Source organism: Mauremys reevesii, linkage group 3 (assembly GCF_016161935.1).
Source record: "Mauremys reevesii isolate NIE-2019 linkage group 3, ASM1616193v1, whole genome shotgun sequence".
In the NCBI taxonomy this organism is placed as follows: Eukaryota; Metazoa; Chordata; order Testudines; family Geoemydidae; genus Mauremys; species Mauremys reevesii.
Window position 1 is genome coordinate 56,243,142 of NC_052625.1, and position 16,986 is coordinate 56,260,127.

The 16,986-nt window shown below is 45.9% G+C and overlaps 1 protein-coding gene across 1 annotated transcript in view; it reads right to left on the minus strand.

Moving 5' to 3' along the window:
• The window catches only part of EHD3 (EH domain containing 3), a 35,525-nt gene that overhangs the window by 2,606 nt on the left and 15,933 nt on the right, over positions 1–16,986 (minus strand). The window contains exons 3-5 of the mRNA XM_039531795.1: positions 14,920–15,017; positions 2,687–3,099; positions 1,225–1,389 (exon numbers count right to left, since the gene is read on the minus strand). Coding sequence (XP_039387729.1) covers positions 1,225–1,389; positions 2,687–3,099; positions 14,920–15,017 — 676 coding nt within the window. The remainder of the gene's footprint in view (positions 1–1,224; positions 1,390–2,686; positions 3,100–14,919; positions 15,018–16,986) is intronic.

Consider the following 16,986-nt stretch of genomic DNA (forward strand, 5'->3'; position numbering starts at 1 on the left):
CTTTAACCCTTGGTAAAGATTATTATCCCCGTTTTATAGATGGGGAGAGACAGTTCAATCTACATCCAAATAGTTTTAGAAGCAACTGTGACATTTCAGGAGTAATCCTTCCTTTAAAAATGCACGAGTGCCCCTCTCCATTATCTTAAGGAGCAAACTGAGGGCGTGCCTGGCGTGAGCTATAATTTCATTCTACCCCTTGTACTTCAGGGCATAAATTGATTGCCCATGAGAATAAGGAGTTGTGGGGGAGGTTCCCCTTAAGTGCAGCATTGTACAAATGGCTGAGTGTATACTTGTTTTCCTCTGAAACATCAGATACCAGTCACTCTCTACACCTGTGTTCTGGCCTGGAACTTATCTGATGTGACAAACTCCACTGGCCTGACTTTTCACAGCCAGGTAAAAGTGCTTAGAGCAAGTGTTACTAGTTCATCCTCTACTGATAGAAGCTAAGTGACATACATCTTTATCCTTCAGCCTCCACTTCCTTCTTAAATAGCATCCATTTACTCCTAACAGTAGTATAAAATTCACATCTTAGCAACTAATGAACTAGATCCTCCAGCTGGAAACAGGCTGCAGCCTGGATTGAAGCCAGTCAGTGGTTTGAACATCTCCAACATGGTTTGCATACACTATATGAGGTCCTGATCCAGCACTCACTGAAGTCAGTGGAAAGGCTCCCATTGACTTACATGGCCATTGGCACAGTCCCCAAATGTGTAGCACAGAAAACCTGCTTGTCCTTTTAAAAACAGAGAGGGATACTTTAATTGTCACATCCTCTTTCTTTACAGGAGTCTTTCTTTGCCAGAAATAAACAAGCAAGGGAGCAGAGAGCAAAAAAATAGCCCCTATTTGAATACAGAATATTATAAATATTACATCAGTGGTATTTGTGAGGCCAGGTTGGTCCTGAAAGCTGTAAGCCTGAGGTCTGAAATAAAAGACAGAAGGAGCTAAGTAACTCACTGTAAGAGCTGTTTGTGCCATAGACTCAAGTGAAGGAGTCTTCCCTCTCGTGAGGGCGTTAACCTGCCATTGTTGAAATATCTATGTCTAAATATAGCCTGGACATAACGCAGGTTTCATTTCTGCCTTACAAAAGTCCTGACACACTTGTAACAGCATCAGTTCAGCGTTGCTTCTGACCGACTCCCTACAGCTGCTGTAATGCTCTTGCCTTGGTCAATTATCCGGCCTTGTTATTCCAGCGCTTACCTGCATCTTTCTGAGATTCGGGAAGTCTCCTGGTGAGATCTGATGCTCCCGTTCGATGCGGCTATAAATCTCCCCCAAATTGTTCACGAGCTCCTTCTTCTTATTGTCTTTACCAAACACTGATGGCATTTCCTTCTTCAGGGAGCTAATGATGTAGGCGTGGACCTGACAGGCATAAGAAAGAGATGGGAAAGAAGACCAAGAGGAGCATTAATGGGTACATCTGAGCATTATCTTCAGCAGATGGTACTCATGCATCCAAGCTTTGGAGTAAACCCTATCCTCTCTCCCTTCCCCTTCACTGAGCTCTTCCTCTCTGCCTGCTCTTGCTGGTTATCACTACCGCACAACACTTACCATTCTGAATTGTGTGCCCTGATTGGTCTGACACAAGAACACTGTGCATGCTGGGAGATGTTTGAAAGTCACCTGTCACAGGGAATTGTTTTGTTTCATTTTACAGCTCCCTTCAGGACAAAGCATCCTTCCAGCTAGTGATGCCAATTGGGTTAACAGACACCATGCACTTTGGATCTACGGTAGTTAGAGTTTAATCTTAAGGTTCATATTTTCTGTGTGGCCGACTTTAATATGAATACATAAAATGAATATCTTATGTGCAAGGATTCTGCCGATCCAGAGAAACTAATTCCACTGATGTCAACTTATATCAATGTGACTAAGGGCAGAATCTGTCCCAGTGCCTCCATTGCTAACCTGACCTACAGTATTGGGTGAGGCCATCCTTCTATTTCCTCCCCTAATAGTATGGTGTGTTATGCTGGTCCAGATAGGATACAAAAGCCTGAAGTATCACCTGGTCCCTCTTTTCAGCCAGAGCAGGACTGTGACCTACCGTATATTTTCAAGAGCTACTTCGGCCCAGTTCAAATAGTTCCAGTGAGGGGGTTTCCACCACTTGCTTTGAGCGACACTTCCACAGGGTGCTACTAAGCTCACAGTATGATTTAGCAGTTTCAGTGAATTGCACTGTATCTCCTTCTCCAGTGTGCATTGTTCTCGTGGGTCTCCTCTGAGCCAGATTTGCTCTGTTAAGGCTATTCAGAATTGGAAGCCAAAGGCCCAGAGCTGCCCAAGCGCCGGTGTGTGTTGTTAAGTCTGGTGATCTGGGGTGAATTTTAAAGTTGCTACTTTAAAGCAAAGAGACTGTAAGAGATGGTGTCCATCGCCTGCCACTTCCTGTGCTGACAGCCTCCCTGATATGATTGCTTCTGCTTCACCCTACTCCCACACACATTATTATAACAGTACCTCTGGGTACAGCAACAAGGGCTAGTCGCTGCTAGGACATTTGTTTTTTCATATACACAGTGCCCCTCCCCACCCCCAGTGCAACATGATGGACAATGGCTATGACCCAGTGAGCTGAAATAGCCAAGACCTCTCCTTCATCCTCCCCACCGTAAACTCTACAAGGCTGAGTTTCTCTGGCAAGACCCACCTTGGCCAGCCGTGCCCGCTTGATGAGATCGTTCAGCTTCCGCAGGGCTGCATTGCGGGGCAGGCTTTGAATATCCCTGAACAGGTCCTGTTCCTCAGCCTCAAACAGCTTGCGGTTGTCAGGGATCAGCAGCGGATGGGACCAGAAGGAGCCGATATAGACCCTGATCACCTCGGGCGTGTTGACGATCTTCCCCAGGGACCACATGAGGGCACCATATACGCGCATCAGCTGCTGGGTCTCAATTTGGTCAGCCTTGTTGAGCACCACCCTCATCTTGTCCTCGTGGTTCTTCAGCGCCTTGATGACATCAGAGAACTCGTCCGAGATGTCCAGCTTGTGGGCATCGAAGAGGAGAATGATGCGGTCGACCCGCTCTGCAAACCACTCCAACACGGCTGCAAAGTCATAACCTAATGGGGGAGGAGGAAGAGCAGAGAGACACATGGGAGACGAGAGAGGCAATGCGGTGCCGTATTCATTGACAGGCTGAGAAAGAATAGGCAACATGCTGCAGGTTGTGCAGAGCACTGTGGGAGCCAGATAAGAAAGGCACTGGAGACATCACTCTCCCTTCCACCATATCCCTGACTCCAAGGTATGTTCTTCCCGCACCTCATTCTGACCAACACTGGTTCACCGAAGACATGCACAGTTTCTTTTACAGACAATAGTCCTCTCCTCTGGACTGGCTATAGGGGAGCACTCAGACAAGTCTTAAAAGTCACACACAGAAGAAACTGCCATGTTCAGAATGCAAACTGGTATATCCAGTCACATGACAGGAAAGTCTAGCCTCTTAATTACTTTTCATCAAGGTAACCCACGAAGGCTGCAGGGTTCTGGAGAATTATAACCTGTACCCTGCCTGCTCTGAGGTGTATTTCTTTCACCATATTAACAATACTTAGCCGGGGCAAAATTCAGTTTGTATTTTTTTTATATATATATACAATTTTGAGGGATAATATGAATGTTTACTTTTAAACTTTTTTTTTTTTTAGATTTTTATCCATGTTCATAGTTGCAGGAAATTATAGGAGAGTATCAGACAATAATTTAATGATAACAGATGCTGAGATTCAAAAAGTTAAAGCTTTCTAACTAGTAAAACAAAAACTGCCAACATCACATGTCAAAATATACAAATATATAAATATCCTTAAATCAAACTCTAATTTAAAGTTCTCAAACAACATTTCTCTTATGTTGCCTATCTGTAAATGTCGATTATCAGTGGAAATATTTTTTCAGCAGTTTGTGTGTGTATGACGTTTACTGACATTTAATGACCTTGTCAGGACCCAAATGAAGGGAGTAGCTATAGCATTAACTCGGTCATTTCCGCAGCCAGCCTTGGTTACATACCCATCTCCCCTTTTCCTTTTCACAGATCGTCCTGTGCTATAGAGTGCAGGATTTCCCACCCGTCTCTTTTCCTCCTCTCTAAATTCTTTTGTCATTTTTTTTAAAATCTCCCCCCACCTGTGTGCATTTTCCTTCTGCGTCTAGCTGTGCCTGTCAGTGCACATGACTACAGGGAGGACTGGAATGCAGCACTGGTGCACGCTAGAGGGCTATTTATCACTCTGCTTGGCACAAATAGGAGCTGTGCTCATAAATTCCTTTGAGTGTCAAATGCAATGCAACACAGCTGAGTAGAATGTAATTCCTTTGGGCTTTCCATGGCCTGCTTGAGTTCGTGAGTCTCGTGGTGCTGATTGCTGGGACTTCACTGGCAAAATGTAGCAAGAGATATAAGCAGATGCCCTGCCCCAGGCATTTACTCTAATGCTGAAATCACATTCCCTTGCCGCTACGTAAGACTCGAGCATGAATGGAAAATGAGTCCCGACAGTGGAAGGGGAAGCAGACAAGATAAACAGGAAAACTATTTGCTTCCATCAGATGTTTCTTCATGGGACAGGTTTCCTTCTGCCAGCTTGAGAGGCAGTCAACGGATTTATCCCAGCTCCAGGACTGACAAGCATTTCAAATCGGCAAGTCTGATGGGGGGAGGGGATTTTTCATAGAGCGGACTAAATTTAAAAAGATACAGGTCCTGTTGTGAACACCTCCGTGGCCAGCCCCAGCTCCACACACTCTCTGTGGCACTTGATCTTATTTCCCCATGTAACTAAGCTCTAAGAGGGGATAAAATAGACAAGCCATTTATTCACCCCAAGTTGCCTTTCGTAGCCAGCAGCCTCCACTGAGCTAAACAGTGCAGCTTCCTGAGCGGTTTGGCTCCGTCTACCAGTGTTTTGGTGACTTCCACCCCTGCACACCTCAGATTTTGGTGTTGCCTGCAAATTTGAATCTGGCCACTGAATTTATACCAATGAAAACCATAAGGAAGTGAGATTGCATCTTCCATCCATGGAGAGATTGGTTCTGAGCCAAAAAGCTCCTCCTGGATACCTAAGGGCATCCTACACTGGGCTACAAACCCGTGGGGCGTATCATGACTTGAATACTAATAGGCTCAACTGCTGTGACAGTATATCAGCTCTGGGGAACACCTGGGTTTGCTCTGTAGGTCAGTCTTCAGCACTAGTCTAGGCCCTTTTGCATTTTGTACTGGCACTGCCCATGCTAATGCCAAATGAGTTCCTACCAGGCAACATACGCCTGTTTCCATCAGCCTACTTTGGAGTAATCCCTTCATTGCATCCCCCTCAGCCTGTGATCTTATCAGATGTCACCAGGTAGGAGGGATCAGTCCTAAATAATAATAATACTTGGCACCTCTAAAGCAAGGATTTCAATGCATTTCCAAAAATTAATGAACTGAGTCTCATAACATCCCAGGAAGGGAGAGATGTTTTATCGTGCCCAGTTTACAGATGTGAACACTGAGGGACAGAAAGGTTAAGTGACTTGCCCAAGGCTGCACAGTTAGTCAGTTGCAGAGTCAGAGAGGGGCACATGAGCACTGTTGAAGAAGCGGAGATGATGGTCAGGAGAGGAAGCAGCCACACGACGTGATCAGAGTTTAGTGAGAAGATTAAGTGAGTACCCACTTTGGTCAGAGAGATGATCTAGGGTTTGAAATCAAATGAGGTGGTGAGGAGGCAGGATCTAATGGATCAGACAGGACATCAACCTGGGAGCCGAAACCACCAGGGTTGAGGGCAGGAAACTGGGCAGCGGAAGGAGAGGCAAGAGGCTGTGCTGGAGAAGTGGGCAGGGAGTCAGGTGGGTGTAAGTGATGGCTACGTGGAGGGGCAAATGGAGAAGAGTTGGATGGAGAGTTCTTCAGAGAAGAAGGAGTGAGAAGGGGGAAGAGGAAGGGCCTAGAGGTGGAAACAGGAGGAGCCCTGTGCCCTTGCCATGGCTCTTTGTCATGAACCAAGGTAGGGAGTGTGCAAAAAATGCTGCGGAGACAGTAGCCGCAGGGACATGGGAATCTAGGTTTCAGCCGGAGCCAGGAGAAGGAGTGAGGGAGGGAGAGCTGAGGAGGTCATGGAGGGTGGTGATCATCTTTGAGGTGGAGTGGCTGTTCCAGCTGGAACAAAGGGTGGAGGCATGGGGGTGAAGTCTGAAAGGGAGGAGACAAAGGTGCAAAGGTGAGAAGGAGGGCAGGAGGGCCAAGGCTTGGGCAGATGCCTCTCGAGATGAGGATAAGTGGATTTATGGGGAGAAGACAGGGTGAGGAGTATAGTTAGAGCTGGGGGGAGCAGCAGCAACAGGAGGGCAAAAGGGAAGATGAAAACAGAAGGAGACATGATGGATCCTATATTCTTTTTCACATCTTGTCCTAACCTATTGTTTTAAACAGCTGCTCTGTTCCTCCACAGAGGTGGCTGCATTTCAGTGATGGGTAAAGATATTTCTCTCTCCCTCTCTAGATGTACTTGTACAGTGCATAGGAACTCTTCAGGATGAAAAGGCTTATATGAATGTAACATGTCATCGTTCTCAGAGCAGGGCTCATCATGATACTTCCGCCCTTCCCTGTGTTTAAGGAAATAATCCAACACAGCGCTAGCAATTTAAAGCACTAACAGTGCGTGAAAAATGGCGGGTGGGTGGATGTGTGTGTGTTAGAGAGAGAGAGAGAGAGAGAGAGAAGAAAAAAAAACCTGGGTAGTGGAAACCTCTCACACATCTTGGGTATGTAAATGTTTCCAAAGCAAAGGTACAAGTGACCACACTGCAGTGCAAGTCTCACTGCTTTCTCAGTCAGGAATGATGTGTTAACGTGAACTTTATAACACTAACATTTACATTAACAAGTATCTGGAATGGAACAGAGCAATCTCTGCTTTTGAGGTGTTTATTATAGTGGCTTCAGGGCTAAAAAGAGACCAGGGGCCTGATTCTGTTCTCACAGGGTAAATCAAGAATAATTTCAACAACAGCATTTGAGTCAGATGGGTGTATAACTTGGGGGAGATGAGCCAGTTCTCATGTTTCTAAACCGAACCCACATTCCTGGCAACAATCTGTTTATTTCTACACAAAATATAATTGCTACTTTCTTCAAGTGTTCTATCTCATCGTTTGTACCAGCCAGACTAAGCATTTCTTGGTACTTGGAACCACATTTTGAAAAGAGTTCAAAGTGAGATTTTTAGTGCTCAGCACCCACAACTGGGACCAAATTTTCAGAAGAACGAATTTCCCATTTAGGCACATAAATAAGGTCCAGATTTTCAAAAGCGCTCAGCATCCAGCAGCTCCTATCGTGACACGTGTGGCCAGATCTCTTTTGAAAATCTGATCCCATTTACGAATATTGACTTCTGAAAATCTGGCCCCAACTGAGAGTGCTGAGGCCTTGGAAAAATCTAGCCCTTAATGACCATCTGCAGTAGGAACCTTCACTCATCCAGCCACAGCTACTGACAACTTCAAAATACCTTCACCATCAATCATTATTCAGTGCATTGAAAGAAAAAGTGATCTGCTTAAATACTATGAATTGATTTCAAATCTGATTCATAAATATGGTAGAACATTCCCTGATTAATAAATGAGACACTTATAGATGTTTTCTAAGTCACTATGGTTATAAAAATAAAATAGCTCTCAGAAACCTATTAGGAATTAAAATGTTGCTTTATTTAAAAAATGCAACATTTGCCTCTCCGCTGTTGGTGGAAACACAACACAACTGCAGCATTTCCATCATTGAGCACTCAAAATTCATGCGTAAGGCCGTGAAAAAAATCATGAGTCTGGCTTAAAAATTATGAGACATTAAAAATAAATATTGGGTTCTTTTTATTTGTTCTGGTTTCTGAGCCTTTAGTGTCACATTTTCAAGCATTTCTCTGCAACCAGGATGGTTACAACTTGCTTTTTTAAAAAGAAACCTGAGTTTCATGTAATCATATGACTCCAGGAGCAGAGGCATTTGGTAAAACACCAAATATTGTGATAATATTACAAGAGCTGGAAATACTGTAACAGCATTGTGCTAATGGATGAGAATGAGGAAGTTGAAATTGACCAATATAGTTTCATCCTGGGAGTTGAATGAAATGCAAAATGTAAGCAAACAGCATGTGTGGTGAAGACTAGGCACAGGTTTAAAATTCTTCCCTTTTTAATTTTGGTTATCACACTGTTCTTGATATTACATAAGAACATAAGAACAGCCCTACTGGGTCAGACCAAGGGTCCATCTAGCCCAGTATCCTGTCTTCCGACAGTGGCCAATGCCAGGTGCCCTAGAGGGAATGAACAGAACAGGTAATCATCAAGTGATTCATACTCTGTCGCTCATTCCCAGCTTCTGGCAAACAGAGGCTAGGGACACCATTCCTGCCCATCCTGGCTAATAGCCATTGATGGACCTATCCCCCATGAACTTATCTAGTTCTTTATTGAATCCTATTATGCCTTCACAACATCCTCTGGCAAGGAGTTCCACAGGTTGACTGTGCGTTGTGTGAAGAAATATTTCTTTTTATTTGTTTTAAAACTGCTGCCTATTAATTTCATTCGGTGACCCCTAGTTCTTGTGATATGAAAAAGATTAAACAACACTTCCTTATCTACTTTCTCTATACCAGTCATTATTTTATAGACCTCTATCATATCCTCCCTTAGTAGTTTCTTTTCCAAGCTGAAAAGTCCCAGTCTTATTAATCTCTCCTCATGCAGAAGCTGTTCCATACCCCTAATCATTTTTGTTGCCCTTTTCTGAACCTTTTCCAATTCCAATATATCTCTTTTGAGATGGGGTGACCACATCTGCACACAGTATTCAAGATGTGGGCGTACCATGGATTTATATAGAGGCTATATGATATTTTCTGTCCTATTATCTATCCCTTTCTTAATTATTCCCAGCATTCTGCTTTTGTGACTGCTGCTGCACATTGAGTGGATGTTTTCAGAGAACTATCACAATGACTCCAAGATCTCTTTCTTGAGTGGTAACAGCTAATTTAGACCCCATCATTTTATATGTGTAGTTGGGATTATGTTTTCCATTGTGCATTACTTTGCATTTATCAACATTAAATTTAATCTGCCATTTTGTTGCCCAATCACCCAGTTTTGAGAGATCCTTTTGTAGCTCTTTGCAGTCCACCTGGGTCTTAACTATCTTGAGTAGTTTTGTATCATAATGGTAAAGAAACTTTTTGTAAAATTAGTTCCATGTTGATAGTGTCCATTTAACTTAATTTTTCATGCAGGATAGGAGGTGAAAAGCCCTCTGGCTTCTCTCCTTTCTGCTCCAAGCACAGCCATTACAGGCAGAACCTATCGGTGGGTTCTGTAGTCACATAAGATTGCTATTGATTTCAACTTTACACTGTACCATGAAAATGCATGACTCTCATGGACAGACTTGCTTCTAAAAAGAATGACTTTGCCCTGAATTTCTCATCACTGATGCTTATTCTTCATAAGAGAGACATCTGGGCTAGAATATACATTTCCTTGGCTGTGCAGATCCCTGGGCTGGACTTGAGCCAGTAAAAATGGACGTGGCTAAATGCATGTGTTGGAAATGAAACCTAAAGCCAATTTACCAGCTCTCATCCTTTATCTCCAGGCTAGGCTCTCAGGGCTTGTCTACATTACCCACAGGATGGACGGGCAGCGATCGTTCCAGCGGAAGGGGGCGGGGGGGGATTTATCGCCTCTAGTCTAGAGGCGATAAATCGACTGCGGAGCGCTCTCCCGTCGACTCCGGGGTACTCCACCAGAGTGAGAGGCGCAGGCGGAGTTGACAGGGGAGCATCAGCCGTCGACTCACCGCAGTGAAGACACTGCGGAGAGTAGATCTAAGTACATTGACTTCAGCTACGTTATTCACATAGCTGAAGTTGCGTAACTTAGATCGATCACACCCTCTCCCCCTTCCCCCCAAGCGGAGACCAGGCCTCACACTCAGCCGCTAGTGGGGGAAGAAAAGCAGACTGGCTTAAAGGATTTTCACTAGGAGAAGATTTAGTTCAAACAAGCACTCAGATTTCTGGATGTCTATTCAAACCTTACCTCAACCAGGAGCCCAATACAGCCCAGCCAGAACACCACTGCATTCAGTGGAATTCCATTTGCTTAGCCGAGGGCTATCTTTAGGCCAGTGTGAAGCTGTCAATCATTGGTTAGCAAAGTGTGCAATGCTTAGCCCTCCAGTGCTGCGCCGCTATAGCAGAGGATGAGTAATTGTTATCAGAGGATTATTGGCTTATTTAGGAGTGTGGTGCAGTTTACAGCTCATGCAGGGCATCGCTGCAAAATAAACAGAGGCAGCATGGCCTAGTGATTTGCACATAGGGGCAAGGAGGCAGAAGCCTCTGACTCCCGGTCCCTACTCTGTTACCAAGTCGTTGTGTGACATGGCACAAGCTGCACCCTCCCACCTTGTGTCACAGTTATTCACATTTTACAGGTGCGCATAAAACTCCCCTCCCAGGAGCGTGGTGAGGATTAGTTACGCAATATCTGAACAATGCTTTGAAGAGACAAAGTATTCAGTATTATTATCAAATGATCAAAGCGGCCAAGCCTACAAAGCGACCGCTGCTTTGGTACGAATACCTCCATACAGGCATCTACGCAGACTGCTATAGCCCTCCTCTTGAGCTGGAGGAAATAAAAGAAAGGGGAAGGAAACGGAGTGAGAGACAGAGCTAGATAATGACAAACGCTTTAAACGTGGACACCGACACCCATCTCAGCAAGGGAAAGAGAGAACAAATGACCACTCTTCTCATGCCCAGACGAGTCCCGAACAGTGAAGGGATGCCCTGTGCTGTGGCTTCCAGGCAACACTTCCCTCAGGTCCTTTAAATCAAGCCACCTTTTACCTCCCAGTGAGGTAGCTCCACCCCTGAAGCACAGCAGCATTGACCCTAGTGATCCCTAGGCAAGGAGCGTGCTGTGCTCCAGGAGTGGAACAGGGCAGATTGCTACGGGCAGCGCATCGGCAAAGTTCCACGCCATTCCTGATTTCACAGCCATCTACCTCCTGCTGTGTAATTTCCCTATGGCACTCAGCCTTCTGACTCTGGCCCTGTTCTGCTTGGCAGCATGAGTGATGGAGTTCTTACTGCACACTTAGACGCCCCGGACCTTTGCACTGACAGAGAGTATGGGCCTTCAGCTCCTCAGCGTCCTGCGCCTGACTGTTCCTACATCCAGAATCTCAAAGACCCTCAGGACTTTCTTTTGGTAGGGTGACCACTGGTAATGTTAGCACCTAGCTCCAAGCCAATGCTCTTCCTTTCTGTTTACCCATAGCACAGCTGCAGCGTGGGCTGTGATACTGCACTCATGCATGCCTCATCCCTGCTTGGGAGGGACCACCCCTAGGAGTGGGTGAGGTGCCTAATCTCCAGGCTCTCTCTACTGAGAGTGTCAGCAAGGGGGCAGTTAGTGCTAACGTGTGCTGGTGTTCTGAGGGGTCACCTGCCTACTGGAAATGGACTGTGACCCCCCCCCCACACACATTTGACAGTGGCTGTTCAGTAGCCTAGAAGACAGCAGTGAGTTTTGGTCAATGTGACCCTTCGCTGGGTTCAAATTAGTAAGAGGCTCCATACCTCACTCTCAGTCCCCTGGGCCACGCAGACCCCAACGTGAACTGATTCTGCCTTGAACCAGTGTGTCCCTGCGGCACCCAAGACTCCCTGAACCACTGGGACAGGGATTATTTCTATGCTTCTTTTCTGAGGACTAGTGGAAACACGCCAGGCCCCTGTGGGTTAAACCCCTTCAACACAGCATGCAGGAGTCTCCTAGTGTAGTTCTGTTCTCCGTTTTCCCATAATGCCCGCTCTGCATCAGTGGGAGAAGGAGATCTATAGATGCCAGCTTGATGTTACTAGCTGGAAGAAGAGCCCCTAGCTTTAAGGGTTTTTTTTTAAAAATAAAATGCTGGTTTAGTTCATTCAAGGGGAGAAATAAATCAGCTGCATCCTACGTATTTCACCACCTTTATTATCAGCCTTATTTTCCCCTTCAAATAGTTTTCAAATATTGGATCCATGGAAGCTGCCCCTTCAGGATCCTACACCACAGGTATGCTGGGGTGAGGAAAGCAAGGCTTCATAGTCATTACAAGCGAGCTCCCCGAACGAAAGCCATTCCTTCCCTGCTCCTAGCTATTTCGATGTCCCAGCTAAGACACTTCAAGGTCTCCACTGGGAAACATCTGCCAGACATTTGTCTCAAATAGGTGCCCAAGTGAAATCTCAGTGAGTGTGGGGAAAGCATTTTGCTATGTCAGCAATTCCTGGCACTTTCCCATTCTCTTTCCAGAAACCTACACTGCTACTCCACCTGCCTCTGACACCAGCTTGCCAATGAGAGCAACTGGCTAGCCAGGTGGGTGGGGCCAGCCTCCCCACCTCTTCTTGTTTCTTCTCCATCATACTTGGGAGTTAAAATTCCCCTTTTCAAAGATGGCTTCCTTGAGAAGTGCTGTGCATCACAGAATATCAGCGTTGGAAGGGACCTCAGGAGGTCATCTAGTCCAACCCCCTACTCAAAGCAGGACCAATTCCCAATTAAATCATCCCAGCCAGGGCTTTGTCAAGCCTGACCTTAAAAACCTCTAAGGAAGGAGATTCCACCACCTCCCTAGGTAACCCATTCCAGTGCCCTCCTAGTGAAAAAGTTTTTTCCTGTGGGCAGCCTCTTCCCTCATGCGTCACACCCTTTAGACCCTTTCTGTGCTGTAAAGCAGATCCTTTGGTGGTGCAAGTCACCATAATGGCATTGATTTCAACAGAGCTACACTTATTTACACTAGTGGAGGATCTAGTCCTACAACCCTAGCCAGGTCATTGTACAACGTGCTACAAGATGAATGTAGACGCAACCCAGCCATATACCCATAATTTGGCTGAAGCCTCAGACGGTCCTGTATTTTAATTCAGTTATGGGAACATTAGGTCTCTTCTACACCGTACCCTTTGATTGGGTGGTGGTCAGGGGACAACCACGCTGTCACTGCTTCCCTTGACTTGGTTACGATTTTAGTGTAGAAAGGGCTTTGGTGTGTGGGACAATTAGCTGCTCAAACAGCAGCAGATGGCCACGTTCTTCCTTACACAAACTGTGTGGCAGGCGGTTGTTGGTGATCCAAGATGCAACTGGAGCAGTACCCTTGATTTTTTACTTCAAGTCACAGGCCCAATCCATCACCACCTGACTCCATTAGAGTCAATAGAGTCAAGGGAAGAACTGGGTCCCATGTGCTGAAGCAGTCCTCCAGCCTGTAATCTGCAAACGGGTACTGTGTGAACAACTCACACAACGCTCCAAGCAAGAGAGCTCCCATTATGCTGCCTGCCATAGCTAAGATGGGGGAATAGGACACAGGGTACTCTGCAATCGGAGTAACCCATGCTAGCTGTACCCTAGCTAGCGCCGATAATCCTGGGCAGCATGGGCTAGCTACTCGAGTACATACACAGGCTCCTGGGTGGGGTGGTACAGCCTGCACTGTCATGGTTTTACTGCTGTCATTATTCAAGCTAGATAGATCCAAGCTAGCTTGGAAATATCCACAATACTGCAGTCACGTCTCTGATTGCAGCATAAACACACCCTCAGAGGCACACAGAAAAGCAGTGGGGAAATTTACAGCAGAGATTGCAGAAAACACCGGTCCATTTTGCTACAGGATATTGTCTGTGTATCTTATACCTCTGTTGGTTTTTCAACTGAGAACTTGCTGCTGGGTGTCAGCAAAAAGCATTAAACCTTGTTCGTGCAGAGTTGGTTACTCAATGACAAGAGAAAGTGAAATGCACAAGAAAAGCCCTATTGATGGGATGGAGACGAGTGTAATACTAGAAAAGGCATTCAGGGCATCAGAAACATTAGGGGAAGGGCATGCATTAAGGTGAGGGAGAGGGATTAGCAAGACCTGCATTGCGATTTAATTAGCAAGCATTAAAACATGACTTTCACAAACATTTATTTTTTCAGACCTGTGTTTGGGGTTGTCGGTATTGCTTACTAGGTTATTCATCCTAGTGCCTGCATAGCGCTTTCTGTCATCAAGACACTCTGCAGACATGAACTGCTGTATCACCATAATCTCAGGAAATGCAAGTGTCACCAATCCCACTTGACAGATGAAAAAACAGATTCCGAGATGTTATGGCCAACAATTTTTGGGTGCCTAAGATGAGGCATCTGCATGTCTCAAGCTGGGCTCCCAGAAATGGAGACACCCAAAATGAGTGGACACTTTTGACATTTCTGTCCTAAATGATTCCCCCAAGAGCACATACCAAGGGGTAGAGAGGCAGAGCTGGGGTTAGCACTAAAGAGTCCTGAATACCACTAAACCGCATTGCTCTCTTGCCACTCTCTGCTTTGAGTCAGGTCAGACACCTGTCAGTTACAGCCCGCACTCCTGCTGAATGCCCACCCAGAACCTGCAGTGCAGAAAATTAAATAAAATTTTAAAAAATGGTGAGGAAATTACCAGGCGACCAGACCTTCTCAAGCCGCAGAAAAGTTCAGCTTAGGTTCCAGGTCAATGCTTATTCCATTTGTATAGGTTCTCCCATCTCTGCTTGGGTGAGATGCAATTAATTCAGTCCCTGCTGGCAGCCCATTCTGGGACTATTTCCGGTACCGTATAGGATACTGCACACTAAGTCCAATATTAGATCAATATGACCATAAGGTAACTCTGAAGACTCCCATTATGGTTACCTACCTCTTGAGTTTTAATAGTTTGAAAAGAAACTCTGAATACTGGTCTCTATTTGTGTCTCCAAGCCAGAAGATGGCCTAGCCCTTACCTCGGCTAATTCTTTGCTTCTCTCCTGAAAGGATCCCCGGAGTATCGATCACACTGATGCTTTCTAGAACTGGGTTGGGCAGCTGGGCACATACAAATCTGTGTAAAAAGAAGGGGAAAAAAATCTGGTGATAAATTGATACCTCAGGATGTATGTATAATTCAGCTCCTGGTCTCATTTACACTGCGGTAAATCCAGAACTCTGTTGACATTGATGGAGTTCCTCTGGATTTACACAGGTAGAAATGAAGCCAGAATCTAGTCCCTTCTATGCTTATTTGGCGCTTCTGGAAAATATTTTTATGTTCACTCTGTTGGCATGCGGCACTTTTTCCATGTGGGCCCCAAATGTAGATTGCTAAAGAAAAACAAACAATGTGTGAATTCCAACGTGGAGAAAACTATTTTCTTTTGTTGTTTAGCTTGCAGTGAGAAAGGATTTTTGTTTTTCTTCCTGTAAACATTCCCCTGCAGGGTTCTGGACTCAACTGAGCTGAAACAGCAACACATCTGAAAAAGCAACAGCATAGTGCTAATGCCAGGAAACCCAAAAGCAAAGCTGGCTATAAACGGAAACCAAAACTGACCATTCTAACCTCACTGATGAGAAAGCCAAAAGAAGACCAAACGCATACACTGTTATTTATCTTGTTGGCCCATGGTAGCATTGCATGGGTGCCCCTTTTGCAATCATATCACAAGGGAGGGGAGCTTTGGGGGGGGTGGCAAGGTGGAAGGCAGTGGAAGTTGGCATGAAAAGTAACAGCCATGCATTGTCATGGGAGGAAGCAGCAGCACCAGAAGAACTTTTGGCCCAACCCAGAAGTAAATTTGGCACACCGGACAGCTGGGTACAGTCAGGATGGGAGAACACAGTCCAACAGTGCTACTGAAGTCACCGTGGCATCTGGACAAACTAGTGCCACTGCTATCAGTTGTTTCTTCAATACCTTTTCACTCTGAAGTATGACCCAGCTGTTTTTTATAGGAATGAGCTTAGTCATCTGGCAATGGGAGTCCCACAAACTTCTGCCCCACACGGTTAGGGATTTCAGTTCAAACATTACCTCAGCTTGGCAAGTGAGCATTCCTCATTGCATGATTGTTAGCTAACAAAACCGGAGTATTCAGCAGCATTTCTGGCATGGCTTTCTCACTGCATAGCTTATGTATCAACCAGGGGCGGCTCTAGGAATTGCGCTGCCCCAAGCAGGGCGGCACGCCGCAGGGGGCGCTCTGGCGGTCGCCGGTCCCGCGGCTCCGCGGGACCTCCTGAAGACGTGCCTGCGGAGGGTCCGCTGGTCCCGCGGCTCCGATGGACCTCCCGCAGGCACGCCTGCGGATGCTCCACCGAAGCCGCAGGACCAGCAGACCCTCCACAGGCAGGTCTGCGGGAGGTCCACCGGAGCCGCCTGCCGCCCTCCCGCGGCACGCCGCCCCAAGCGCGCGCTTGGCGCGCTGGGGTCTGGAGCCGGCCCTGGTATCAACTGTGCAGTCAGAGCTAGAAAGACCCATTAGGACATGTAGCCCATCCCCTGCCAAGACAGGATTGTTTCCTGCAGTATATTCCTGAGTACTCTGTCAGGGCTAGTTTTAAATGACCCATGTAATGGGACTTTCAGCACTTTCCTTGGGGAAGCCAGAAGAAGGGGATTTAATAGAATGCCAGTACATGTAATTGCATCCTGGCCGCTCTTGCAATCCTGTCGTTGTGTCCAGTGGGGTAAGTTATGCCTCACTAAAACATTGTGTGGGCAGCTGTTCTGTGCCAGCAATATGTTCCACTGCAGAGATGGTTGTGTCTCAGTAGTTATGTAGCTGGGAGGGAGGGGTTGAGCTGAATTTTACTTACTAGCACACTCATCTTAGGTACCGCTTTCTCAAAAAAAAAAAAAAAAAGGCAGGCCTGTCTATTAAATATTATGGGTTTTCTGCATCACTTGGAGGCAGCCACAATGTATTTTCCACAGTGTAGTTGCTATGATTCCACTGCTAAAGTGATCAATGAAACCAGAGTTTAAAATGTGGTTATACCAGGGAAAGGAACCACATACAAGTGACACCTTC